This window comes from Bos taurus, chromosome 28, assembly GCF_002263795.3.
Source record: "Bos taurus isolate L1 Dominette 01449 registration number 42190680 breed Hereford chromosome 28, ARS-UCD2.0, whole genome shotgun sequence".
In the NCBI taxonomy this organism is placed as follows: Eukaryota; Metazoa; Chordata; class Mammalia; order Artiodactyla; family Bovidae; genus Bos; species Bos taurus.
Genome location: NC_037355.1, coordinates 14890011 through 14916652, shown reverse-complemented (window position 1 = coordinate 14916652; position 26642 = coordinate 14890011). Strand labels below are relative to the sequence as shown.

The 26642-nt window shown below is 41.7% G+C and overlaps 1 protein-coding gene across 11 annotated transcripts in view; it reads left to right on the top strand.

The window, feature by feature from the left end:
- Nucleotides 1-26642, top strand: part of FAM13C (family with sequence similarity 13 member C) — a 137445-nt gene that overhangs the window by 103441 nt on the left and 7362 nt on the right. For 9 of the 11 annotated variants that reach the window (XM_059882588.1, XM_010820493.4, XM_059882587.1 and 6 more), the window contains 5 exon segments: nucleotides 7509-7719; nucleotides 9324-9462; nucleotides 16830-16911; nucleotides 18339-18550; nucleotides 26532-26627. In XM_059882588.1, the coding sequence (XP_059738571.1) occupies nucleotides 7509-7719; nucleotides 9324-9462; nucleotides 16830-16911; nucleotides 18339-18550; nucleotides 26532-26627 (740 nt within the window). 11 annotated transcript variants of the gene reach the window in all.

Here is a 26642-nt window from a genome sequence, read left to right as displayed (position 1 = left end):
AGCTTTCTCCATGTACCAGGAGGATGCTTCTGAATCTTGGATACTCACAGGTGTTATTTGCTCTTTCTCCTCCCCGCTCCCCTGCCCCCACAGCTTAGCTGAGCACTTGGCTCCACTTCTGTGACACATGGAAGGGAAAAGATGTTTTCAGAGATTAGACCCTGTTCATCAGCCATTTCCCTTGATTATTTCTCAGTGGTTCTTTGACAGTATGCATATAGGTGACGAAGTTAAATCTTGAATAATCAGAAGAAAGTGAAAACATTCATTGAGTCCCTTGGTTAGACTTGTCTAGAAGGTCATTTCTTCTTTTCTCCCCAAACTGTATATTTGGTTTGGTGCTGTATAGAAGCTGCTTCCAAAAATATGAATGATCCCTGCCTCAGGTGCTCTCCAGAACGACGCAAAGTATGGACTTCTTCTGTTTCTCAACATGACAGAGATCCGGCCGTCTGACCTTGTCCTCAGTGTGGGCCCTGCTGCTGTAGCCCGCAGCACAGTTCTGAGTTCGGCAGAAGTCACTAACATCCAAAGACCTCAGGCTGCCTCAGGCTAGACGTTTACTTCCACTGCAGAGTAAACTCAGCCCTTGTCGCCCTGCCTGCCTGCCTTCTCACCCGCCCCGGCAGCATGGTGTCTGTGTGTGCTGAGTCGTGTCCGAGTCTTTGCAACCCTGTGGCTGGACTATAGCCCACAGGCTCCTCTGTCCATGGGATTTCCCAGACAAGAATACTACAGTGGTTGTCATTTCCTTTTCCAGAGATAGTGTCTTCGGTTTTCTTCTTTTTCTTCCTCCACAGCTTTCTGGCTGCTCCTTTTTCTCAGGTACTACCTTACGGCTTTGTCTTCCTGTGTCTCCATTTAGTCTAGTTGGGGTACTTTCCTTTGCTAAGCCAGTTACCATGTGCAATGAAAGCATATTTAAGATATTTATTGAAATTCATCTAGACATTTAAATTTGTTGAATATTACTCTAATACCAAAAATTTGGGTGAGTTCAAAGTGTTTATACCTCCCAAAATGATACCGTAAACAACACATTAGCAGAATGACAGTGTGCTCTTCCTTTGCTTGGGCCTTTGTTGGTACTACCTTTTTTAAACTGGAGGTCATGTAGTCCTCATTTTTTACCATTTAAACAGTGAAAATACTTGAAAAGAACTATAAAAGTGTCTTATCAGGGTGCAGGTAAGTTATAGGATTTCTAAAGTAATTGGTGACAGTACCCTGAAGATTTATGTACTTCAGCGTTAAGTGTACTTGGCAAAAAGTGTTGCATATGTTAGATATAATAGCAGTCACTCAAGAAAACAATATTCCAGAATTGTCTTTCTATAATTCTCTAGGGAACAGGAGTGATAGTATTAAATTTATCTTAAGAACTACTAAAAAACCTAAAATGTGGGTTACTATTTACTGATGGAAAATTTTTTTAATTAATTTTTAATTGGAGTATATTTGCTTTCATCTCCTGGCTATTATAAACAGTGCTGCAATGAACATTGGGGTGTATTCTTCTTTTCAGTTTTAACTGATGGAAATTTAACTAGGAAGTTGCAACCAAAAATGCAGAGGCAAGGAATAAATTTAGATCTGAGCTGAGGCTTCTTGATCAATGTAATTTTCTGGTTTTCAGGAAGGATTTTGGAATTTCTCATTGCTCAGCTGATGGAGTGCCCAAATCTACTGGTGGTTCATTGGAATTAAAGTCAGTAATTGGCTCCTTCAAAATAAAAATGATGCTCACTACCCCGCCCCCTACTCCAGAAGCGCAGTGTAAATGGTGAAGTGCATACTGAGGTCAGACCCAGTTAGAATATGTCTCCTGAGCGCCTCCCTGTGTGTGTATAGGGCCTGCTGGCCACCTCCCCCTGGATGATCGAAAGTGCCTCCTAACTCAGCGCATCCAGAACCAAACTCATTTCCCCTCTGGCTCACCTCTTCAGTTTCCTAACTAGGTCAAAGATACCGTTGTAAATACCACCACCAACTGTCATGTATGAGTTCTATGTCATTGATGAGTTATTATGCCCCCTTCCCTGGGCACTATACAAAGCACTTGAGGGTCCTTATGTTTTTAAAAATCCTTCTAACATTTGTGAGGTAGACACTGATGTCATTTTCACTTGAAAAAGATGGGGAAGCTGAGATTGAGAAGGATTGAATAATGTATCCCAAGTCACACATCTGCCAAAGAATCGACTTGATCTAGGTGTTTCTGAAACTGTAGCCAATGTTTTTAGCCTTGATGGTGAACTGCCCCTTGGGGTCTGCAGGGTGCTTGCCTTGGAGCCCAGCCTTGCTTTCACCATGATAAATTCCTCACCCCTGTAAGCTCCCTGATGTTTCCAGTGACTGTCTACAGAAGCTGGCACATAAAATCCTGCTGGGAGTGCCAACCTTGTGCCATTTGGTAGCTTATCAGCTTCATTCATCCAGAATGTATCTTCATCTGTCCTTACTTTTACCCAACCATCCTCACCTTAGAAATACTGCTTCCCTCTCAGTGGTCTCTGAGCAGATAAGCTCATCTGTTTCCCTAGTCTTAGTTCTTGGGATGACTTCAAGCTCTCAGTGTATTTAGCCATTTAAATTCAACACATTCTGTAACTGAATCCATTATGTATCCATCAGAAGTTTTGAGTTTGTTTCTTGGTTGTGTTTTGGTGGCCCTTTTTGTGATGAGGCTGGCCAAGAACTCTGATGCTTGAGCCTCACTAGAATCGTGTACATGTTTCTGGCTTATTTAGTTTTTAACACCATTGAAAGCTGATGTTTGGCATTTTGCAATGTATCTCAGTGTTACATATGGGCCCACGAGGATGGGCAAACCCAGAAGCACAAATTAACGAATCCACAAGTCTAGGTCTAATTTGTGACTCAGATCTCAGCAGTCCGTCTCAAGTGGGTACAGACAGGGATTTATTTAAATCTTAAATCACTTTATTTATTTACTTTATAATTAAAATTTTTATTGAAGTATAGTTGATTTACATTTGAATCACTTAAGAATTCACATTGGAGAAATATATTTTTAAAATCTGATTCATGTAACAGCTGTAAATAGCATCTGTTCCTGCCTGGGGTTGCAGCCACCTCAGAAATGGGCTCTGGTCTTCACACCTGATGATAATGACTTGTCTCCATTGTGGCCCCTCCTGCTCAGAGAGCAGGCTGCCAGGAATTCTCCCTGGCCTGCAGGGTCAGAGACGTGGAGTCTTCTGCCTCAGGCATTGGTCAGAGTCCCTGACCCCGACTGGAGTCATACCACCTTCCCTCCTGAATGTAAAATGAAGATCACAGTACTGCCAGCCTCGTGTGGTTATTTTGAAGATTAAATCCTTGCAGAAACTCTAACTGGAAGTTTGAGGACATAGTGAGTCACTGCATAACTATTAGATATGATTATTATTCTTATTTACACATAAGAAGTGGCAGGAGGTACAATATGTCGAGGATGTGCTGGCTCTCATTTCCCACATTAACCCTGTAAGGACGCTTTGTGGAACTGGTGCTCAGTAAGAGAGGATCATATTCAAATTCCTTATTTTGCTAATTGTTAAAAAATGATGGTTCTCAGGGTTAACCACATTTAGCAGTTTCTTTGCCTCATGTCCATGTTTTGCCAAATATGCTATTCAAAGGATGCATGGGTGAACAGTGTTTTAATAGGAATTTATTTTAATGTGTATTAGTTGAAGAAATGTAACTAGCACGTCAAATTCATGATTTCTTGGCCCTCATTGCCTAAGATGAAGCTGATATTTTTAAAAATTTATAGATTGTAATTAAGATTATATATAATATATAATCATATATAATGAGGGAAAGGGATAAATTAGGAATTTAGGAGTATATATATATAGTATTTTATATACAGTATTATGTACATAATACTGTATATAAAATAGATAAACATCAAGGACCTACTGTATAACACAGGGAACTGTACTCAATATTTCGTAATAAACTGTATGGGAAAGAATCTGAAAAAGAATAATTGAATCACTGCTATACACCTGAAACTAACATAACCTTTTTTTTTTTTTTAATATAACATAAAGAGAAGACAGCAAAAGGGCCTCAAATAAACATGAAACAAACCTAAAGTTAATCAGCTTATTAAAAATTTTTCCTTGAATAATTCTGGTGCAAAATGAAAAAACAACTGTTAATATAGCATACATTTAGAAAAGAATGATTCAAACTAATTATAGGAGACCATGAAATCTTATCAGAAGCAAACAGCTGTTGAAAAGAAAGTAGGTACCAAATGAACTAATTGTTAACCCTAATAGTTAACAATTAACTAATTGTTAATTCCTTTTCAGGGAATTTTAAACATGCTCTTAGTGATGGTTTTCCTTTTTGCTTTCTCCTTTGTTTACATTTAATTCTTTTTGTAGCTTGGGTTAACAACTAACATAACCTTTTAAATCAACTATATTTCAGTAAAAAAGAAATTAAGATTATATGTATAACATAAACATATATACACACATAAATATATACATATATATTAAAAATAGGTTTATGTGGATATGGCAAGCATTTTGTGGGGGGTACAGTTTTTTTTCTTTTCATCCTCACTTAGTCTTGAGAGGTGCCCACTGTTATTCTCCCCATTTTACAGATGAAGAAACTGAGGTTTTTAAATGTTCACTTTTTTCTGAAGTGCCTCTTAACAGGTGGAGGACCTGGGATTCAAACTCACAATCTTTCTTCTCTCTTGCTCTGTTTGTGGGGGTTGTTTCTTACTTCCCTTCTCAGGTATCCTTTTTTTCCCCAAATTTTTATATTAACTTTTATTGTTTTTTTTTCTTCCTATACAATTAAGATGTATTCATTACAGAAATTTTAGAACACGCAAGGAAAAAAATTATTGAGCTAATGCACATAATGTTGAGATTATGTGCATTTTAAGTGTCAGTGATACACTATTGTTAAGTATAGGTGTGATGTCGTACAACGGATCTCCTTTGACTTTTCTATCACAGCCCTGTCAGATGATCTAAACAAGGATGTGGAGAGAAATCAGTGAACACACTGGAGCTCCACCAGAAAGTATGAGCGCCCCACACTCTTGGTTTCCAGACCCTCCCTCTGAACCATACTGCATCACAGTGTGGACCTTGGCGAGCTGCCCCTTCCTTTGGAAAGCATGTTCCCGGGGTCCCATCAGAAGCCACTCAATTTTAATATTGCCGTAAGCTTCTCCCTGTTGGGGAGCCGTGTCTGCAAGTGGAGGCCTGGGCTGTGTTCCCAGGATGGCGGCAATGCTGGTTGGCACTAAGGCGACCCTGGGTTCTTCTGAGCAAGGAGCTCAATACCCTGTCTCCAATAGGCTTGTGCGCACAGGTTCAATTAAGATGCTTCTCAACTTAGATGCTTAGACAGAGAGCTCAGGTGCTACCCGATCACCAGTTTCTGACTGTCGCTTTTCAGCTGGTCACATTGGGATCTTTCGGGCCCACCACCTCCTTCAGTGGTGATCTGCGGGGAAGAGAGGTTGTGATGTTAATGGCACAAAAAATGCCACAAAAAACAGATGCCGCTTATATGGAGATTTACAGTTACAATTGCAGCACAGTTCAAAGCAAGCCATTCACAGTGGCCTGTGGTTCTCCGAAGTCACGTCTTAGGTCTCAGTGAGTTTCAGAGGCTGAGCTCTTTGTTCACCCCCACGTTAGTCATATGCCTAGGACCTCAAGTGCCCCCATTCATTGTAAAGCACCACCAAGAGGCTCCTGGCCTCTTAGTTTTTACCCTGGCCCCACAGCTGAGCTAAAGGCAGAGATCCTTTCCATTTCAGCAAAAGATGTGCTGGTCCCAGGTACTTGATAAAGATCTTTCTCTTCCTCATCGTTAATACCAAATGATACTACCCAGAAATAGGTAACATGAATACAATGAATTTCTTCTTAGTCTAACGGTTTAAGAAGAGGGTTTGGTGAGGTACTCAGACACTCTTTGGTGGATGTCGAAGGTCATTGTAGTATATGCTGTCATCCATGTTACTCCTAGGGGCTCCCTCCAAATGGCAGTGTTTTCTGGCTAAATTATTCTTAGCAAGGGTGTTGCCTGTGGTGAGTTGTGTTAGTCACACTGCCTGTGGGCCTGGCTTTGGCATTCATCCGACTCCAACTTCTCCCCAGCCCTCACCCCATCCATTTCTGACCAGCCTCAGGCACTGACAAGTGCTGTTGGCAAGCCTCAGAGGCCCCACAGGAGGCATTGTCCACCCGCCCAGCCTACAGCCAAACAGAGGAGAAGCTGCCTGAAACATACAAGGACCTAATCCAACCTTTGTTGCACAAAGCAAATTGCATTTCAAGCTCTAGAGAACATGAGCCATTCATTCTAAAGCTGGCTAAGATTCATCCAGTACTAAATTGTGATAAACGTTTGTTTTGGAAAAGTGAATTGTCAGTGTTTTCAGATTCACTTATTCACCCAGAAAGGCTGTGTTTTTCCTCTTTCTTTAGGAAAGTCAGAATAGGAGAATGCCTCGGGTTGTTCTAACCTGTTTGCTGGGCAAAATCGAGAAGGCTCTGGCATGTTTTTGAGTAGCTCTGTATAGCACCTTAGGATGGAAGACTTAACTCAGCCCCCCGTTCCCCATCCCCCATCCCCCTCCCCTCACCTGGGTAGCATGGGGGTGCCCTCCCTCTCTGGACTGACCCTGGTCGGGGAGATAAAGAGCTTATTTAAAAGGGGAATGATCACAAAATTCAGGCAGAGAGATTGCCTCACCCAGGAGAGGGTTTAGAGCAGGTTTTGTTTTTGGTTTTTGTCCCAAATAAAATGGTATGTCAAATTTTAGAGAAGGACCAGAATCACTTCTAATCTCACCATGCTTTGTGGTTGCTACGTAGCTTCTCTGATCATTTAGTGTGTTTATTTGTACACAGAAATGGGTACCATCTTGAGCTGAAATGTGTGGTTTTCTCATTAGCATATTCTGAGCATCATTTCATGTACATAAGCAGAGTTCTCCATCATGTTTAAGGAGTGCTGAGTAATTTTCTGTCTGGGGACTCTGCACCCCTCTATTCTTGTTTTGTTTTCTCTTTTCTCTTCCTCCCCTCCGGCTCCTCTGCCTTCCTTCGCTGGCAGTTGTTATAACTGTTCTCCCTCATCTTTTGCTCCAGTTCCATGTAATTGTTTTCTCTTTTTCACTCTAACATTTTATAATATACTCTCTGACATATGCAAATAATATGAAATAAAGAGAGGATTTTTGTAGTTTTGGGCTATGCTGATGCTGTAATTTGGACTGAAATAATCTGTGTTTCCATTTTTGGTGTGTGTTGGCCTTGTAATATTTTCTGTCCAGGTTCTGTGAGAACAAGCATGACAGTATTTTGAAAGGCCTTCATATCCCCAAAAGGAAGAGATGACAAAAAGGCGAGACATTACAGTGAATGTTGATGATCTTTGTTTAGGAACATGACAGTCTCAAGCCCTCTGTGGCTTCTGAGATGCGATGATTTATCTTATTTCCTCAGACCCTGCGCCTGTGCACAAAGATGGGCAGAATGAGGCAGACAGCACACCAGAAGACATGCAGTCTGTTGAGACTAGCAGGCTGCTCTATCACATCACCGACGGCGACAACCCACTGCTGTCACCACGATGCTCCATCTTCAGCCAAAGCCAGAGATTCAACTTGGACCCCGAATCAGCCCCTTCTCCACCCAGCACTCAGCAGTTTATGATGTAAAAAAATCTTGTTCTTATCTTCACTTCATACAGTTTTTAAATACTCCATTTATAAACTACAGTAAAGTGTGTGTCCAAAATAGAGCAAGCATGCCTACCAAAAGCAGCTGCGGGCCCTGAACCATACATGGCAAAAAATCAGTGTGCTTTCGAGTTAAGAATGCCGTTTGAAGCTTTCTTGTGTCAGAAGGAAATGGTCTCAAGACACAAGCTGCCCTATGGCTCACAGGTTTGAATGTTTTTTATGAAATGACCAGAATCCTAAGAAATGTGCATATGTAAATACCAGAAATGCCATTCTTGGTGAGCTCACTAAAGTATTATTTCTGTGTCCAGGAGTGGCCTCAGTGGATGGATTGTGGCAATGCTTGGCAAGTCGTTCATCTCAATTTCTTCTTAGATTCTTGAAAAGTGGTAGCTTATAATAGCTCCCCCTCAAAGAATAAAGTGAAACTATGTGTGTTTTTTTTAAGTTCCATTAGTAGTTTTGATGCATAGTTAAAATGAGTCTTCCCTTGACTAAATGTATGTGCTGGGATTCCTACATTCTCTTTAATACCTCCTGCTGTCACTCATGAATTTATCCAGACCTTGTTCCATGGACTGTCTACTGATGAACTTGAGGGAGTTAGTGAATTATTACTATTTTAAAGTATGTTAGGTGAGAAAATAAACATATTTTCTAGAGAGGGAATCCATTTCTTTTATGATTCATAAAGGCTCTATTATATCAAGAAAACTACTCATCTGAATCCTTTTTGAAAATATTGTTAGTCTGGGCTCAATCCCTGATGACTCAGATGTAAAGAATCCCTGCCAACGCAGGAGATGTAAGTTTGATCCCTGAATCAGGAAGATCCCCTGGAAAAGGAAACGGCAATCCACTCCAGTATTCTTGCCTGGAAAATCCCATGGACAGAGGAGCCTGAATGGGGTACAGTCCTTGGGGCTGCAAAGGACTGAGCACAAGCATGCATGCATGCCATTTATTGAGGATAACGCTGTCTCATTAGTCTGAAGTTGGCGTCCTCCAAGATTTATGAAATGCATTTCCTAGACTAATACTCTGACCTTTGTAGACAAAAGTCCTTGATAACATTTGCCTATAACAGAGTTCTGTGAATCAGGGGTCTCCAATACCCAGCAGATGCTACCATAGAAGCCTCATCAAATGAGGAACTGGCCTCTGAACTCTGATAATCCAGAAAGCTGGGTTTGTAGACAAGCAGCAGTGTTTACTGGAAGACCATTGTTTTGTTCTTTTAATTTGTTTTTTAATAGGAAGAATATTGCTTTACAATATTGTATTAATTTCTGCTGTTTAACAAGGTGAACCAGCCATAATTGTTTTAAGTTATATCTTTTAAAAAACATTTTCTTGGAGTATAGTTGATTTACAAAGTTGTGTTAGTTTCAGATGTACAGTAAAGTGAGTCAGTTATACATACACGTGTATCCACTCTTTTTAGATTCTTTTCCCATATAGGCCATTATACAGTATTAAGTAGGATTCCCTATGCTGTACAGCAGGACCGTATTAGTTATTTGTTTTATACGCGATAGTGTTCTTAATGACTCTCTCCCTCCCTGGATCGTTCCAGGCTCCGCAGTTCTTCCCGGTGCAGCTGTGGTGATGGCAAGGAGCCCCAGACCATTACCCAGCTCACCAAGCACATCCAGAGCCTCAAGCGGAAAATTAGGAAATTTGAAGAAAAATTTGAACAAGAAAAGAAGTACCGGGTAAGGCCCCTGTGATTTGAAATGAGTGGACTGTGTCAGAGGTGTATGGGCTTTTCTGTCCTTCCTTTTTGAGTACATCTCTGTGCCTGGGGACAGCTCGGTTCCCCTCGGCCAGCCCAGGACTCATCATAAGTGGAGTCCCTTCTGGGTCTGTCAACTGATCTCTGCTAAGATGATTTCTAGCAACAAATTGAAACTCTTATTTACAAACTGATTTAATTATTGATTTCTCTTTTTTGTTTTTTTTCTTGAGGAACCTTACTATCAATCCCAGGACTTAAATTTGGAAAGATTTTGAATTATGGTTTTATTTGTTCTTTAACTTTTTCTCATTTGCGTTTGGGCTAAGAAAGCAGATCCAACATGGAGTCATTTGCATTTTGATAAGAACCTATTAGGGCTTCCCTGGTAGCTCAACTGGTAAAGAATCTGCCTGCAATGCAGGAGACTCTGGTTTGATTTCTGGGTCAGGAAGATCCCCTGGAGAAGGGATGAGCTACCCACTCCAGTATTCTTAGGCATACCTGGTGGCTCAGATGGTAAAGAACGCTCCTGCCATGCGGGAGACCTGGGTTCAATCTCTGTGTTGGGAAAATCCTCTGGAGAAGGGCATGGCAACCCATTCCAGTATTCTTGCCTGGAGAATCCCATGGATAGAGGAACCTGGTGGGCTACAGTTCATAGGGTCATAAAGAGCTGGACATGCTGAGTGACTAACCACAGCACAACCCAAGAACCTATTAAGGGCACAAAGGATGGAATCTCTAATTGTGGAACAGAATGAGGGAGAGTTTTCTTTGACAATAAAGTACTTTCTGGTTGATGGATGAGCACCTATCAAGTGATGTCTATTCAGGCCACTCTTAAGGACAAACCCTGATCTCATCCTTTCTCTTAGAGAGACACCAGCCAAACAACAGAATAGGAAAGACTAGAGATCTCTTCAAGAAAATTAGAGATACTAAGGGAACATTTCATGCAAAGATGGGCTTGATATAGGACAGAAATGGTATGGACCTAACAGAAGCAGAAGATATTAAGAAGAGGTGGCAAGAATACACAGAAGAACTGTACAAAAAAGATCTTCCTGACCTAGATAATCATGATGGTGTGATCACTCACCTAGAGCCAGACATCCTAGAATGTGAAGTCAAGTGGGCCTTAGAAAGCATCACTATGAGCAAAGCTAGTGGAGGTGATGGAATTCCAGTTGAGCTCTTTCAAATCCTGAAAGATGATGCTGTGAAAGTGCTGCACTCAATATGCCAGCAAATTTGGAAAGCTCAGCAGTGGCCACAGGACTGGAAAAGGTCAGTTTTCATTCCAATCCCAAAGAAGGGTAATGCCAAATAATGCTCAAACTACCACACAATTGCACTCATCTTACACGTTAGTGAAGTAATGCTCAAAATTCTCCAAGCAAGGCTTCAGCAATACGTGAACCGTGAACTTCCGGATGTTCAAGCTGGTTTTAGAAAAGGCAGAGGAACCAGAGATCAAATTACCAACATCCACTGGATCATCGAAAAAGCAAGAGAGTTCCAGAAAAACATCTATTTCTGCTTAACTGACTATGCCAAAGCCTTTGACTGTGTGGATCACAATAAACTGTGGAAAATTCTGAAAGAGATGGGAATACCAGACCACCTGACCTGCCTCTTGAGAAACCTATATGCAGGTCAGGAAGCAACAGTTAGAACTGGACATGGAACAACAGACTGGTTCCAAATAGGAAAGGGAGTACATCAAGTCTGTATATTGTCACCCTGCTTATTTAACTTATATGCAGAGTACATCATGAGAAACGCTGGGCTGGAAGAAGCACAAGCTGGAATCAAGATTGCCGGGAGAAATATCAATAACTTCAGATATGCAGATGACAGCACCCTTATGGCAGAAAGTGAAGAGGAACTAAAAAGCCTCTTGATGAAAGTGGAAGAGGAGAGTGAAAAAGTTGGCTTAAAGCTCAACATTCAGAAAATGAAGATCATGGCATCTGGTCCCATCACTTCATGGGAAATAGATGGGGAAACAGTGGAAACATGTCAGACTTTCTTTTTTTGGGCTCCAAAATCACTGCAGATGGTGACTGCAGCCATGAAATTAAAAGATGCTTACTCCTTGGAAGAAAAGTTATGACCAACCTAGATAGCATATTTAGAAGCAGAGACATTACTTTGCCAACAAAGGTCCGTCTAGTCAAGGCTATGGTTTTTCCAGTGGTCATGTATGGATGTGAGAGTTGGACTGTGAAGAAGGCTGAGTGCTGAAGAATTGATGCTTTTGAACTGTGATGTTGGAGAAGACTCTTGAGAGTCCCTTGGACTACAAGGAGATCCAACCAGTCCATTTTGAAGCCCTGGGATCAGCCCTGGGATTTCTTTGGAAGGAATGATGCTAAAGCTGAAATTCCAATACTTTGGCCACCTCATGCAAAGAGTTGACTCATTGGCAAAGACTCTGATGCTGGGAGGGATTGGGGGCAGGAGGAGAAGGGGACAACAGAGGATGAGATGGCTGGATGGCATCACCGACTCGATGGACGTGAGTCTGAGTGAACTCCGGGAGTTGGTGATGGACAGGGAGGCCTGGCGTGCTGCGATTCATGGGGTCGCAAAGAGTTGGACACGACTGAGCGACTGAACTGAACTGAACTGACAGTGTTGCAACTATGAACTTTTCTTACATAAGAAGCGATAGAGCTAAGTGTCCTGATATCCCAATGCTGTTTTATTTATTGTCTGTAGTGGTGATCATGGCCTAGAGAAAAATTGTATCCATGTAGAATTGCACAAAGATATTGGGTTTTTGGCAAAGGGCCCAGAACAGCTTATTAGAATAAAAGAGAAGAGGGGATAAGGTCTCATACATCTTAAAATATTTAAAGGCTCACTGGGCAGTTGGTCCAGAGGCAATCTGCTGGTTCCTGAGGTGTGGGTAAGTTCTCGGGAGGGAGCTAAGAATAATATTTCTTTGTCCTATTCTTCCTGTCCTGTGTTTCCCACAGTGGCTGCAAATTGACTAAAAGAGGGGTTGTAAGGAGTAAATTTTAGCTTTGCAAAATGGATGGAAAAGAAAAATCAGATTATCTTTCAAGACAACTTCAGTCAGGGTGCTGAAGACTCTTCTCTTCCTTGAGGTCAGGCAGCCACAGCTGCTGATGGTCTTTCATGTAGTAAGAGGGTGCTGTGCACATTGTAAGTACAGGCTTTATTTCACAGATAAGGAACAGGAGGCCCAGAAAGGACTTACAGCCTTTTTAAGGTAGTTATGTTCTAGCACCTCAGGCTTGGGGTGGTTAAAGATGAGTCGCTTTTACAATGTAAGAGTGGAATAAAATTCTTAAAGTGTCCGCATTTTGAAAACTTCAGATACCCTGAGAGGAGCTGATTTTCCTTGTCTGCTGCTGGAGTGTTGCTGGATCTGCAATGCCCTCGTACTAGAAACTGTAGCAAAGCAGCTAGGGCCTCCATCCCCAGGGGCCTGTTATAGTTCTTACCTGGCAGTTCTTGAATCAGACTGATCTGGATTTGAATCCAAGCACAGCCACTTATGAACTCTGCGACCTGGGTCTTGTTACTTTATGTTCCTGAGTCTCATTCTATCCATCTGAACAGTGGAGTTAATAGTGACTTCTTAGGTTTGTATTAAATGAGGGAGTCCATATGTATTGCTTCTTACAGTTTTAGCACCAGGGAAGTAAGTGGTCCTAGATATTACTAACTTTTTCGTCTGTTTGAGTGATACTTGAACAGGCTATCCCATGGCAACCTCTGCCTTGTTGAAGAATAAAGGAAAATTATAGACCTTAATTTTCCACTAGATTTTTCTGCCTGCAGCTACAGACTCTAGATTGTGGAGAGTCTGTATATATAACAGGTCACCCGGCAGTTGGCTATTTTAGAAAAGAATTTCGCCTGGCACCTCCTGCCTTTGTCTGGAGAAACTTTAGGGCCAAAGCAGACACTTGCCTACACATTTAAACATGCAGATTGATGGATTTGGGGGCAGTGAAAGAAGTCTTCATGGTCACGACTTCTCTGTGTGTGAAAGTCTTTGATGTAATCAGACCTTCAGTGTCTCAGGAAACAGGGCTTCCCCGCACCCTTCCTGTCTGGATGCCAGGCTGTGGTTAGAGGTTTGACATGTCACTGGACTTGAATTGGTTGCTGTCTGTATGGCTTTCCTTCCTGGCAGCCTGACTGTGGAATTAATAGCACCTGCTGCTAATTTTTGAATCCAAGTTCCTGCTGACCCTCCATGCTAGTCTGATGCCCTGATACAATGTACATCCTTCCTGTGGTGTTGAATACAACTATTTCACTTCCTGTCCAGAGCTGTGTTTATTTCCTATACTTTTACAGTTTTACATTTAACTATTGTTAGACTCATGGACCTAGAAAAAACCTGTTTCAGCCAGATGTCCACTTTCAATAGAATTAGAGAATGTTAGAATTAGAAAGGATTTGTTAGTTTTCTCTTGTTTGACCACTGAAGAAACTGAGGCTCAGAGAAGGGAAGTAACTTCTCTGGGTTCACACAGCAAAGAATTAATCACAACTAAGACAGTAACATGGGTCCTTTCGTTCCTGATCTGTAAATCTTTGTAAGATGTCTTTTGAATTGTCTTTGCATGTGTGTGTGCTAAGTCACTTCAGTCACGTCCAACTCTTTGTGATGCTCTGAACTGTAGCCTGCTAGGCTTCTCTGTCCATGGCATTCTCCAGGCAAGAATATTGGAGTGAATTACCATGCCCTTCTCCAAAGGATCTTCCCGACCCGGGGACTGAACCCAACCTCTTAGCTCTCCTGCATAAATAGGCGGGTTCTTTACCACTAGCACGTTCGGCAAATCACAAGTCTGGTCCAGCCACACCCTCAGTTATGTGACTCAGGAGCCCCATTTAAATCGCATTGAACAACATCTGCACTAAGGTTGTGGTATATGGCCCTTGGGGCCTATTAAACTGAAATATTTCAGCCCAGAAGTTAGAAGGCTTGAAGATCCACAGCTTGTGTGTGAAAACTTTCCATGTGGTAGGAGAGCTGCCATCCTTCTCAGCTTGATTTAACCTTTTTTGAAAGCTCTTCCAGGAGTAGGGGAATACAAAATTCATTTCAGAAAATGATTTTAGGCTTTCAGATATTTTGTCAGAAAATTTGGCCTTAAATTTCTACTAAGTCCTGTTTGCAGTACTGTAGGTTTACTTCTTTGGTGGTCCTTGGCTTAGGGTCCTAGATTTTTGTTTTTAACAGTATTTCAAAAAGAGTGCATTAACTGTGTGGAGCATATCCAGTGAAAAAGGTGTGTTCCAGAGAACAGGATGTGTTTTCAGATCCATGTGGAGATTTCTGTGAGGATTTTGAGAAACCAAGTGTAAAATATTGACTGTTCACATAACCAGACTGTTAGGCACAGCCAGAGTACTCCACATTGTATCAGGGGGTCGTTCTAGCAGACCGTGGGTAGGACCAGGAGCAGCTGTTGGAGGTGTGTCCCTGTGTCGCTGTCTGTGGTCCTGAAACCAGGGCTTCCCTCCTGGAAACCAGAGTCTCCCTTCTGGGCTCCTGTAGGGAAAAAAAATCACTGGACTTCCATGAAGGCGGGGGGAGGGGAATCTTCCTCAGTGTTATTTTGCATCTTGATTTTAAACTTTATGGATTTTGCATCTCTATAGAAGTGACAGAACCATGTTTTGTGTTTCACAATTAAAACATCTAATCCCGTGTACATTTGATGATCCTCTTACACGAGTACTGTTTCTTTCTTCAGACTTGAGAGGAACACGGTCTTCTCCCCATGTCTCTCTGTCTCACCAACAACTTGCTGATGTTAGATGGATTTAATAGATTCTTAATCACAGCAGAGCCGCCAGTCTTGTCACTAACATTGCACACATTTCTGGCTATTATGACAGTGTTTATGATGTCTTCTTGAGCATGCCTATATAGCTCTTTGTATTAATATATCCCCAGTTCAAAGTAACCACTCATTTTCTTGAGCCTGTGTTTATGTTACCAGAGTGGGTATATTTGCTGTTCTTCTCTCCTGGTTTCTCTTTTCTATAGAAAATTCACTTTTATACTCTGAAAAGAAATCCAGAACTCAAGATAAATGATTTGTATGAATAGAGTCATATTCTTCTAAAATTAAAGCTATATTCTTATTGCCACATCCAAGTGTGATTAGTTACTAGTGAGGACATACTATCCTAGTATGGTATCCCAGTAAAGATAGCAATAATACTATTTTAAATTCTAGCTAACACACTGATAGTGTTTAGCATGTGCCTGGGACTTTTTTCATGCATATTCATCATGTTTCAGACTCATCATGTTTCATGCATATTCACTGATTTATCCCTAATAGAAACCTTATGAAAAAGATGCTATTAAATCCTCATTTGATAGATGAAATTGGGGCATGGGGAGGCTAAATAATTTGCCCAAGTCCACACTCATATGGTTAATCTTTACTTTAATGCTACTCCATCTGGATAGTAAGTCTATAAACAGTGAGGAGTTGAAATCTGAGGATGAGGATTCTTCCATAAATACTGACTTCTCAGACTTACAAAGTTTTAGAGATCCTGGGGTCTCCTTTCTTCAGCTTGGAGCTTGTGACTGGTAGGAGCTAAAGCTTCCAGTTTGTAGTATTCCCTAGACAGGTGTGGTCATAAACCATGAACAGAGGCAAGGCAATGGCACCCCACTCCAGTACTCTTGCCTGGAAAATCCCATGGATGGAGGAGCCTGGAAGGCTGCAGTCCTTGGGGTCGCTGAGGGCCGGACACAACTGAGTGACTTCACTTTCACTTTTCACTTTCATGCATTGGAGGAGGAAATGGCGACCCACTTCAGTTGTTCTTGCCTGGAGAATCCCAGGGACAGGAGAGCTTGGTGGGCTGCCGTCTATGGGGTGGCACAGAGTCAAACACGACTGAAGTGACTTAGCAGCAGCAGCAGCAGCAGCCCTCTAAGTTGATATAAAGAATGACCTGGCCGTGGGGTGTCAGGTGTGGGTAGCCCACAAGGTGCTTGAGAGGTAGACTTTATGGGGCACTGGCATGGTGAGGACTATGTAAAAATGCTGGGTGACCAGGCATGTTTAGAAACAAGGTTCATGGCAAGGATGAAAGAGTGGAGGAAGTCAGGAATGTTTGCTCTGCTTCTCAGATGCAACTTCATCTGCTGGAGATAGCTTGCCTGAAGTTCCCTCCCAGCTTTATATATGTTCCTGAACTATCTTTGTGTGCTTCAGCTGCTTAACATTTGTTTTTTTGTTTTTTTTTTTTCCTTTTCTCTCTTTTTTTTCCCTCCCTCCCTCCCTTTCCCTCCTTCTACCCCCATTTCCCCCTCCCTCGCAGCCTTCCCATGGTGACAAGACCTCTAATCCTGAAGTCCTGAAATGGATGAATGATTTGGCTAAAGGTCGTAAACAGCTCAAAGGTAAATGCTAGCAAGGGAGTCTCCTTTTTAAGGAAGGAAGCAGTTAAAATTGTGATAACGTGCTCCAAGCAGTTTTGGATTCTCTTCTGCCTGGGCCCTCTTTAACCTTGTCTCCTGCCGAGCTTGGAGGCCCTGTCTTAAAGAGTCCTGGGTCCCCTTCATTGTTTGATCCCATTGAATACATCTGCCTATAAAGGGACTGAGGAAATCCAGCCTCCCAGGGGGAATGATTCACTTCAGTGCCAGGAACATTTCAACGTGGAGTGTTCACCTCCTTGGGTTGTTGGGTTTTTGGATGTTAGAAAGAGGCCTGAGCAGTCGTTGATTCCACAAACCCAAACTGCACAGAGGAGGATATTTATGTCCAGAGAGAGGGGACGGTGACATGTCTGGAAGGTGGTGAGTTCAGAGTAAAACTAGGTTCTCTTGCCTCCTAATCCAGTCTCCTCCTTTCTTTGTCTCTCTGGAGATGGTGGTCTGAGTGTTAATTAACTCTCAAATCCATTTTAAGGGATTATAGTTATTTACCAATAAAAATTTATTTTCTTCCTCTTCCTACATTTTTATCTCAATACCTAGAGACATAGGAGCTTTCCCAGATTTCTAGAAGGATGGTGATAAAGAACTGGAAAGGAATATTAAATTAATTCAGTGGTATTAAACTGTAGTGATGTAGCAGGTTTATAAAATATGCAGTGTTTAAACACCACGCCAGAGCCTAACTAAAAAACAAACATCAAACAAAGACAATGTGCTATGTAATTGAGAAATCAATATAAATGATGCCTCATTCAAAAGACCAGTCCCCTAGCATATTCTGAAATGGAATTTCCTAATAAGTCCCAGGTGGCCCTTTTATTTTTAATTATGTAGGTTTATATAAAGCCACATTGCAATAATGGTGATTTCTGGATTTTAAATACTGGCATTAAGACAAAAGTGTGAGATCTGTCAGGTTGGGACTGGCACTCTGTCTCCTGTTCCCTGCCCCTCCTATATATCCTCAGATGACTGCCTGTGTAATGTCTTCCAGTAGACCTTGCATTTCCACAGGGGGCTCTTCATGACTGCACAACTTTCAAAACCCGAGGAAAGGAATCTTTGAGCGTAGTATTTCAGGTGCTGTGGCAGATAACAGGTGAAAACTTTGGGGCCAAGTACCTCTGGTCTTCTTCCTCTGAAATCTAAACCATTCATGATCCTTCTACTTCTATGAGATCCTTGCCTCAAGAGCCCTCTATTTTCACATCTGATGGGGAGTGTGTGCTGCTAGCCTTGGTTATTAAGGCTGCCCTTGCCCTGTGGAAAGCCATGGTCAGCACTGTTCATTTCCACTCGGCATCAGGGGAGAAATTCCTGAAAGGCTCTCTGGTCTTATTAGACCAATGAGTCTGCGTGCTCATGGTAACTCATCACATTTCTCTTAGAACTAAAGCTGAAGCTGTCGGAAGAGCAAGGGAGTGCTCCCAAAGGCCCACCTAGGATCCCGCCCTGTGAGCAACCCACAGTCCCAAGAGAGAATGGGAAGCCGGAGGCCGTGGGCCCTGAGCCGAGCTCCTCGGGAGAGGAGACTCCAGATGCTGTGCTGAGCTGCCTGAAGGAGAAAAGAGAGCAGCTTCCTTCCCAGGAGGATCCTAAGGTACCTCACCAGCCTTCACAGGGCCCCAGCACTCCACATGGTGCCAGTAAGACCATGGTTTTGACCAGTTTGTACACATAAACATCTTTGTGAGACTGGCTCTGAAATTTCAGTCAGATGAGTTCCTAGTGGGCTGTTAGCTATGACCTACAGTATTGCCACATGGTTCTGGGTGTTGCCATTCTGAAGGTTATAGTGTTGCATGTTGATGACAGAAAAATGGGAAAGACGCTAGCGTATATCATATCTTGTTCTCCCTTACGTTCCCCTGATAAGTTAGCAAATGAACCCAATACTAGGATTATAGCCTCATTTTACTGTGTGTGTATGTGTGTGTGTGTGTGCGTGCACACCCCCATGGACTTAGCCCACCAGGCTCCTCTGTCCCTGGGATTTTCCTGGCAAGAATACTGGAGTGAGTGACCATTTCTTCCTCCATGGGATCTTCCCAACCTGGGGATTGAACTCAAGTCTCCTGAGTCTCTTTCATTGGCAAGTGAATTCTTTACCACTGAGCCACCTGGGAAGCCCAGGGTCTTTATAGATGTAGTCAAGTTAGGGTTACTTGAATGAGCCATACTCTGGTTTGAATGTTGTCCTTATGAATTTGGGCACAGAGAGTAAATGCCATGTGACTATGGTTTAATATTTCATATCATAAGGATAGAGAGGTAGGGTTTCTTGAGGAGTGCTAGGTAACATACCTGAAGACTTCAGCTTAGACATCTTAGTTTTGAAATCTTGGTGAGATACCCAGATACAGTTGTCAGTTACACATTTGGATATATGAGCTCAAAGAAAAGATGTATTATATTTTACAAAAAAAGATGATGAAACCAATTAGTACTTACCTGGTTAGTCCCTCCTCTCCTGCATATCTATGCTCACATTTTACTAATGCCAAGGAACCTTCCTAGTAGTCCTTTCTGTCTGAACTCTGAGTAGCAGGGTTCTTTCATTTCTTGAATAATCTATAGCTACCATAACATAGGGCTTCCCTGGTGGCTCAGTGGTAAAGAATCTGCCTGCCAATATAGGAGACATGGGTTCAATCCTTGGTCAGAAAGATCCCCTGAAGGAGGAAATGGCAACCCACTCCAATATTCTTGCCTGGGAAATCCCATGGACAGAGGCTACAGTCCATGGGGTCACAAAAGAGTCAGACATGACTTAACAACTAAGTAATACCCTAACATAGCTCTTAACTATTCTGTATGCCATTTTCTGTCTCTCACGGTACTTGACAACTTCTTGAGTAAAGCTTAGGCTGTTTATTACTTACGATCCTTAGTGTCTGTACATAGTAGGTATTGAGTAAGTGTTTGCAAGGTGAATGGATTTATGAATGAACAGACTAGCATATTAGACTTTGAAATGAAGTCCTCTTGAGGAGAATGCTGGCTTTACTTGTTCTGTTGTATTTACATTATCTAGTCTAGATCTTAAGATGGCAACATATGCCAAATCCCAAAAGGCTTACTGTTTCCCCTTCTTGGTGCATATGATATACAAGTAGAAATGGGCCCTTGGATACCTCTGTCATTAAGAAATATCATTCAACTTAAAAATAACCAGTGTGTCGTGATGAGTGATCTTCACTCAGCCAGTGTATCCCCTCCTCCCACCCACAAAGGTTCTAGACTTTGTCACGGTCCTTGGGTAAGTAGATAACTCTGTGTGTGTGTGTGTGTGTGTGTGTGTGTGTGTGTGTGTGTAGACACATGACATGCTCACATTTTCAGGCACATCTGTGGTTTTCCATTCTTTAGTGCTTCTGATGGTCTTTCCTATATTTTATAGTTACTTTGACCACATCTATAAAAGCAACATATAACACTTAGAGCAGGACTCTGTCCTTGAATAAGCCACTTTCTAGTTATGTATGCTTCACAAGTGAACTAATTCTCTGATATTCAACTTCCTCATCAATAAAAATACAGATAATACCTATTAATATAGTTGTTTTGACAATAAAGGGCGATGCCTGGTAACTGGTGGGCAGTCATTCATTTGCAAAAAGATCTGAGTGCCTATCAGTGTTATGAACTGTGGTATGTGCTGGATAAAAAGATTAACAAGATAGTAAAGTGATGTGGGTTACTGCCTTCATGGTGCTCATGTTTTTCTGGAGTTGGGATATAAGAAATAACTCAATAGATAAAACCATTAAAGATTTTGATAAGTACTGTGCAAAGAAACATGATATGATAGAAAATAATAAGAATGGTTTCTGTATTATATAGTGTGGTGAGGAAGTCCTGTGACATTTAATGCAAAAGAATCAGCAGGCCAAGAGAGCAGCAAAGAGCATTCCAGATAGATGGAACTGCAAGTACGGTGGCCTTTGAAGGAAGAGCTCGTCGGTGGTTGGAATTCTCAGGTCTGAGTGCTAGTGCACCGGGCGGCATGATATGAAGTCAGAAAAGACAGGTCAGGGCCCATAACACAGGAGCTCCCAGGCCACTGAAAGTATCAGGAAACTGTTGAATGGTTCCAAGTGTGAAAGTGGCATGGTGTAATTTACACATAAAAGATCTTCCTGATTGATCTATGCAGAATAAATCATAGGAAAATGAGCGGAAACGGGAAGGTGAAATGGGCGGCTTGGACTAGATGTTCACTGTGGAGATGGAAAGAAGCAGATGCATTCAAACTCTATTTAGGTTGTAGAATCAAAGGATGTGCTGAATCACTGGGTGGTAGGGAGTGAAGGAAAGGAGATGGGTCCATTACTGATGGGGAAAAACTAGAGGGGCGCACACTGAGGGTAGGAGAGGAAGCTTAGCAGGTCTGTTTCAGACATACTTGTTTTAAGATATTTCATGAGTAGGGTGACCCACCATCCCAGCTTTCCCTAGACTTTCCTAACTTTAGCACCGAGAATTCCATGGCCCACCAAAAGCCTCAGTCCTTGGAAAACTGGGATGGTCCGTCACCCTGCTGAGGCATTTAAGTCAAATAAAAACATGTAAGTGAAAGTCTGAAGGTCAGAAAAACTCTGAGTTCTCTAGAAGTCATCCTTGTTTAAATGGCTGTTTATTTCTATTATTTTATTTTACTGATTGGAAGATAATTACTTTCCAATACTGTGAAGGTTTTTTGCCATACATTGCCATGAATCAGCCATCTGTTGAACTGTTTAGTGTCAGAAAGTGAAAAGTGAAAGCTGCTTAGTTGTGTTTGACTCTTTGTGACCCCATGGACTGTAGCCCGTCAGGCTCCTCTGTCCATGGAATTCTCCAGAATATTGGAGTGGGTAGCCATCTTTTTCTCCGGGGGATCTTTCCAGCCCAGGGATTGAACCTGGGTCTCCTGCGTTGCATTCTTAACCATCTGAGCCACCAGGGAAACTCCTAGTGTCAGAAGTCCCTTCAGAGAAGCCTCGTATCGCTGTAGTAGGCTAAAGTTAGATTCTTTAAACAGATATCACCTGCTGTGGAATGTGTGTGTCTCAGGACCTAAAGCTGCAGGATTGTTCTGGGAGAACTTCACACAGCCAACCTGACGTGGCCGGGCAGCTATGGATGGTTCCTAAGGGGGGAGTCTAGAAGCCACAGAAGACGCAAAGGGAGGACTGAAAATTTCTAAGATAGTGTTATTCTTGGCTCCTTAGGGAACTGATTAGCATTTGAGGTGATCTCATTAGGTCCCATTTCTTTAAACTCAAAATGATGGATGATTTTCATTTAGGGTCTTTGCTTTACTGCTTAAAATGCATTAAATATTAAAGCTTTCAAGATGAGTTCTTTCTTTTCTAGAGATGCCTTTTTTATGACTCTTCCTGAAATTTTTGCCATTGGTGTTTAGTCAGAGCTCATCCTAAAACTGACAAATGCAGGGGACCCTACAGCATGGCCTTGTCAGTTCAGATCCTGCCACTGAGTGATTTTCTCCCTCTATCATCTGTGGGTGATTTTTGGAGATAGTCACTTCCGGGTCACAGGGTGTGCATTGAGCCCTGAAAATGAGTGAATCACCCCTCAGTTCTGATTATGATGCCTGTTTATGTCTTCCTCTGAAATGCTGAATTGGAACTCGCACCTCTCCCCTTTTTATTGTCCCTTCCAAGAACTGTAGGTGGGGTCAGGCGCACAGCACAGATTTACATGTGGGTGAGTAATGACCATTACTACTGCTGCCCCTTCATCAACTGTAGTGTCTCTGAAGAGAAAAGCAGATTTTTAAAAAACATAATAATTATAAAGATGAAATAAATTTAATCATGGATTAGTGAGTTGTGCATTGGAGGAAGGGTAAAAGGCACCAAAAGGAATATCCTATCAAGTTCTTTTGTCTATTTATCCTTTCAAAAAATTTTAATTTTCTGAATAGGTGATACTTTCTCACATAGTTGAAAGAACAGAAAAAGCTACACATTAAAAAGACTCCTCCCCGTCTGCCAGCTCCAGCTCTGAGGTCTCCCACCCCTGAGCAGGTGCAGCTGTTGTTAGTAATGTTTTTTGTGTCCTTTTGGAGTTTCTATATAAGGCATATACAAGAAAGGATCAATATACATTCTTAACTTGCCCCTTAAAAAAAGGTAGCAGTCTACATAATTATGAATCCTTTTTTTCATTTTGCATATTCATATTGACATAGTTTCTCATTATTTATTAAACTTATGCTTTAATAGCACCATGGTTTCCTCTTTTAGTAATTTACAACCTTGATGGTAACCGCAAATCAAGTAGTTTGATGACTTAAATAACATTTAGTTGCCTGACTCTGTGCCAGGGATATTTACATAAGATAATTAAAAATAATCCTCATTTTGCATGTTAAGAATCTAAAGTTCAGAGAGTCCATAATTTTCCAAATTAAATATAGTGTGTAATTTTTGAAGCCAGTTATCTGAACTTGCGGCCTCTCTTTTCAAGGCCAACATTGATCTGCATATGCTTGGAAACCTGAGCTGACCTGGCCATCCTCTCCAGCAGCTGTTTTGCATGGTGATGTTCACTAGTGACCTCCTGTGTTGTTGGACTGACTGGTTAGTTGAAACAGATTTGTTCCACACAGACTGTCTCCCTCAGTGAGGGCTTGGGGAGACAGACTCAGGGAAAGTTTGACAGAACTTGAGTCCTTAAGGCTAAAGAATAATGGATTCCCATCACTCTCTGTCCAGAGAGGGGAATGTCAGTTCTGCCTCCCTCTGCAAGAGAGAGCTTGTTTATATGGTGACGATTTGAGTGATTTTTATGTTTCTGTGGTTTCCTGTGAAAGAACACAGGGACCAGTACCATGGGGAGAAAGGAAACAGGGATGGTGGTAAAAGCACTTAGGCTGCAGCAGTTTTTTCTCTAACGACTGTCTGACCAGGGCCCAGAAAGAATGGACACTGGGGCTGACCACTCAGCAGCAGCTCTGCTTGGAAAACCAGCTTGCTCGGGGCAGCCATTCCAGACCTTGGTGATTGGAATAACCTCCTGGATGGGGTGGGGTGGGGCAGTTTTTACGATGGAGATGTCAAGTTGTCAACAAAGCTTGTCAAATTTCCTTCTATGCATGGTCCCCTCTTGCTTATCCTTCTTGAAGTCTTTTTTCTGATGCCATAAAAATGGAGGAGCAGGAAGGAAGGGTCATTTAGCTTCAAGGTTTATATCCTTAAATTTATCTTTAAGATCGGACTACCCATTCATGCTCTGGATCTCTCTCTGGCTCTTGCAGGTTATTCAACACGGTCCTTGTTTTCTCCATTTAAATAAAAAAACATAAGTTATATACTACTACTATGTCATAGCCAGCCACTAATATGCAGAGTTGGGGAGCAGGATGCATTTCAGAAAGAGCCATTGGACTCAGAGGAGAAAATGGTCTGAATCTCAGTAGAAAGTGGCCGAGGAATGAAGAATAGCTGAGTCCAATGTGTCTCTGCCCCTTGATTGGAGGTACCTGTCCTGCAGAGCCTACCTCGACTCCTTTTCCTCCGTGAAGATCCACTTTGCAGGCCTCGTGATAGCTACTCTCCACAGGCCCCTGAGTGGAAGACAGCTCCTGGCATGTCTCACCACTAAGCCTTCTTGTTCAGGCAGCCTGCTGTCCTGTCCAAATGTATTCGAGGATAAGCACTGAAGGCATTACAGTTTGGCAGTGTCCTGTACTTATGGCCATTGAACCCTCACATCTGTCTTTGGGGATTACTTTAATAGTGACCCTAAGAGTAAATCAGAATCATTCGAGTGAAAGATGAACTCCATACGTTATATGCCTGCTCTGACTTTTATCTAGCATCTGTGGGAGGAGCCTTTCTGTAATAGCATTCATCATTCTAACTTACGTTTTGGTCACTCTTTTCTTTTTCTCGTTTAAGACTAAATTTAGCTTTTGTAGAATCCAGACAATATAAAATATTTTTATTGTAAAAATAAGGAAAATCACAAAAATCAAACTGCAATAGAGAGATGCCAATAATAGTTAAATGCACCCCTTTCAAAGGGCTTTCTATGGAATGTAAGTCCCAATAAGGTACTGAATAAAAGATCATTTCAGTGTTTTATGAATTGAGAAATTTTTTTCTTTGTCACCTGTTAAAATCCCATGTAATATGTGGATTTTTCATGTGTAAAAATGTATCATGACTAAGAAAACCTTTAAGGAATGATTGGGCTAGAAAATGAAAGGTTCTTGGGGTTACTTAACCAATAAATGAACTGAACATAGACAGGTGGTCTTTCTTTCTACTGAAAATAAAAGAGCCTTGGGTCAGATAGCCTGTGGAATTTCTATGAAGATTGCTAAAAATCAGACTACTTTTACTATATATAAAAACCTGGGTTATTAGATGGGGGGTAGGAAAGCATACACATGTGGACCATGAGAATTTGAAGAAATACATGATGTAATTTATCTGGGCAGACAAGACTACAACACAGACAACAGGTGAGGCCCGGGCAGCAAGATACAGAAATGCTTCACTTCCTTTTCTCTGTGAAGAAAGATCAGCAGAGGCCAGAATGGTTCTCAGCTGGAATGGAGAATAGCTAGAAGGCTGAAACCGTACACGTTTGAGCCATTTTCTCTTCCTCCAGGGTTCTCATGGGGGCTCTGGAGGGCAGAGTCAGGACCCTGGGGTGGTTGTGCCGTGTGCTATTTGTACCGTTTCCTTCCCACCACCTGCTGAGTGAGATCCACGGGGCCAGAGGGAAACAGAGTCTGTGTGTGGTGAATATATAGAAACGTCATGTGGGACACACATCAGGAAGGAAAACCAGAGCAAGCAGAGGAGTTTGGTCATTTTGGATGGAGAGGTAGGTAGGTGGGTGGGCAGTTAGGCAGATGGTTAATAGGGAAGTAGGAAACCATTTAGAATTGTGTGTACCTGTGGCATGGGAAAAGTAGTGTTTAGGGATGAGTCAAAGGGCAGAATGGATTGGTGGGCCAAGAGGTTATACACTTTTTTTGGTTGGAAGGAACTTTTTAAACTCCCAACATCCTTGTTGTATAGGTAGGAAATTGAGAATCCAGAGAGGTTTACTGTTTTATCCAAAATATTTAGTTTATGTCAGATTTAGCCAGTAAGATAGCATATAATCCAAGAATGTAGTGACAAAGACCTGGACAGGGTTGGTGTCTGTGGGTAGAATCTTGAAAGTCCAGATAAAATACATGTTCCAGAAGAAAAATTGATAGCCTCAGTCATCCATTAGTTTCTTTAAGAATGAAGAAATAAAGAATTATTAATTCTTTAATTAAATAATTAAAGGCACCTTACCATTTAAACACTGAGGATTCCTCTAGTAAGCTCTAAAAACATCTTTCTCAACTTGGACCTCTCCTTTAAGAAACTTTTCCTAGAAGAAAATTGGCATGTGCTTCATACAGTATCTTATCAATGACCTACCTTTTGAAGATTACTATTGCATTTAAGTACATTCCCTTACTTTTAGGCTTCAAAACTTTTTTTTTTTTTTTGGTCCTGTTAAAAACATTGATGTGTTTTCATTCTTGTTTGAGAAAGGAACAATAATGTCATGTTTTCCAGGTAACGAAGCAAGACAAGAACCTCATAAAGCCTCTTTATGACCGATACAGAATTATCAAGCAAATCTTGTCCACACCTTCCCTTATTCCAACAATTGTAAGTTGGGAAGCT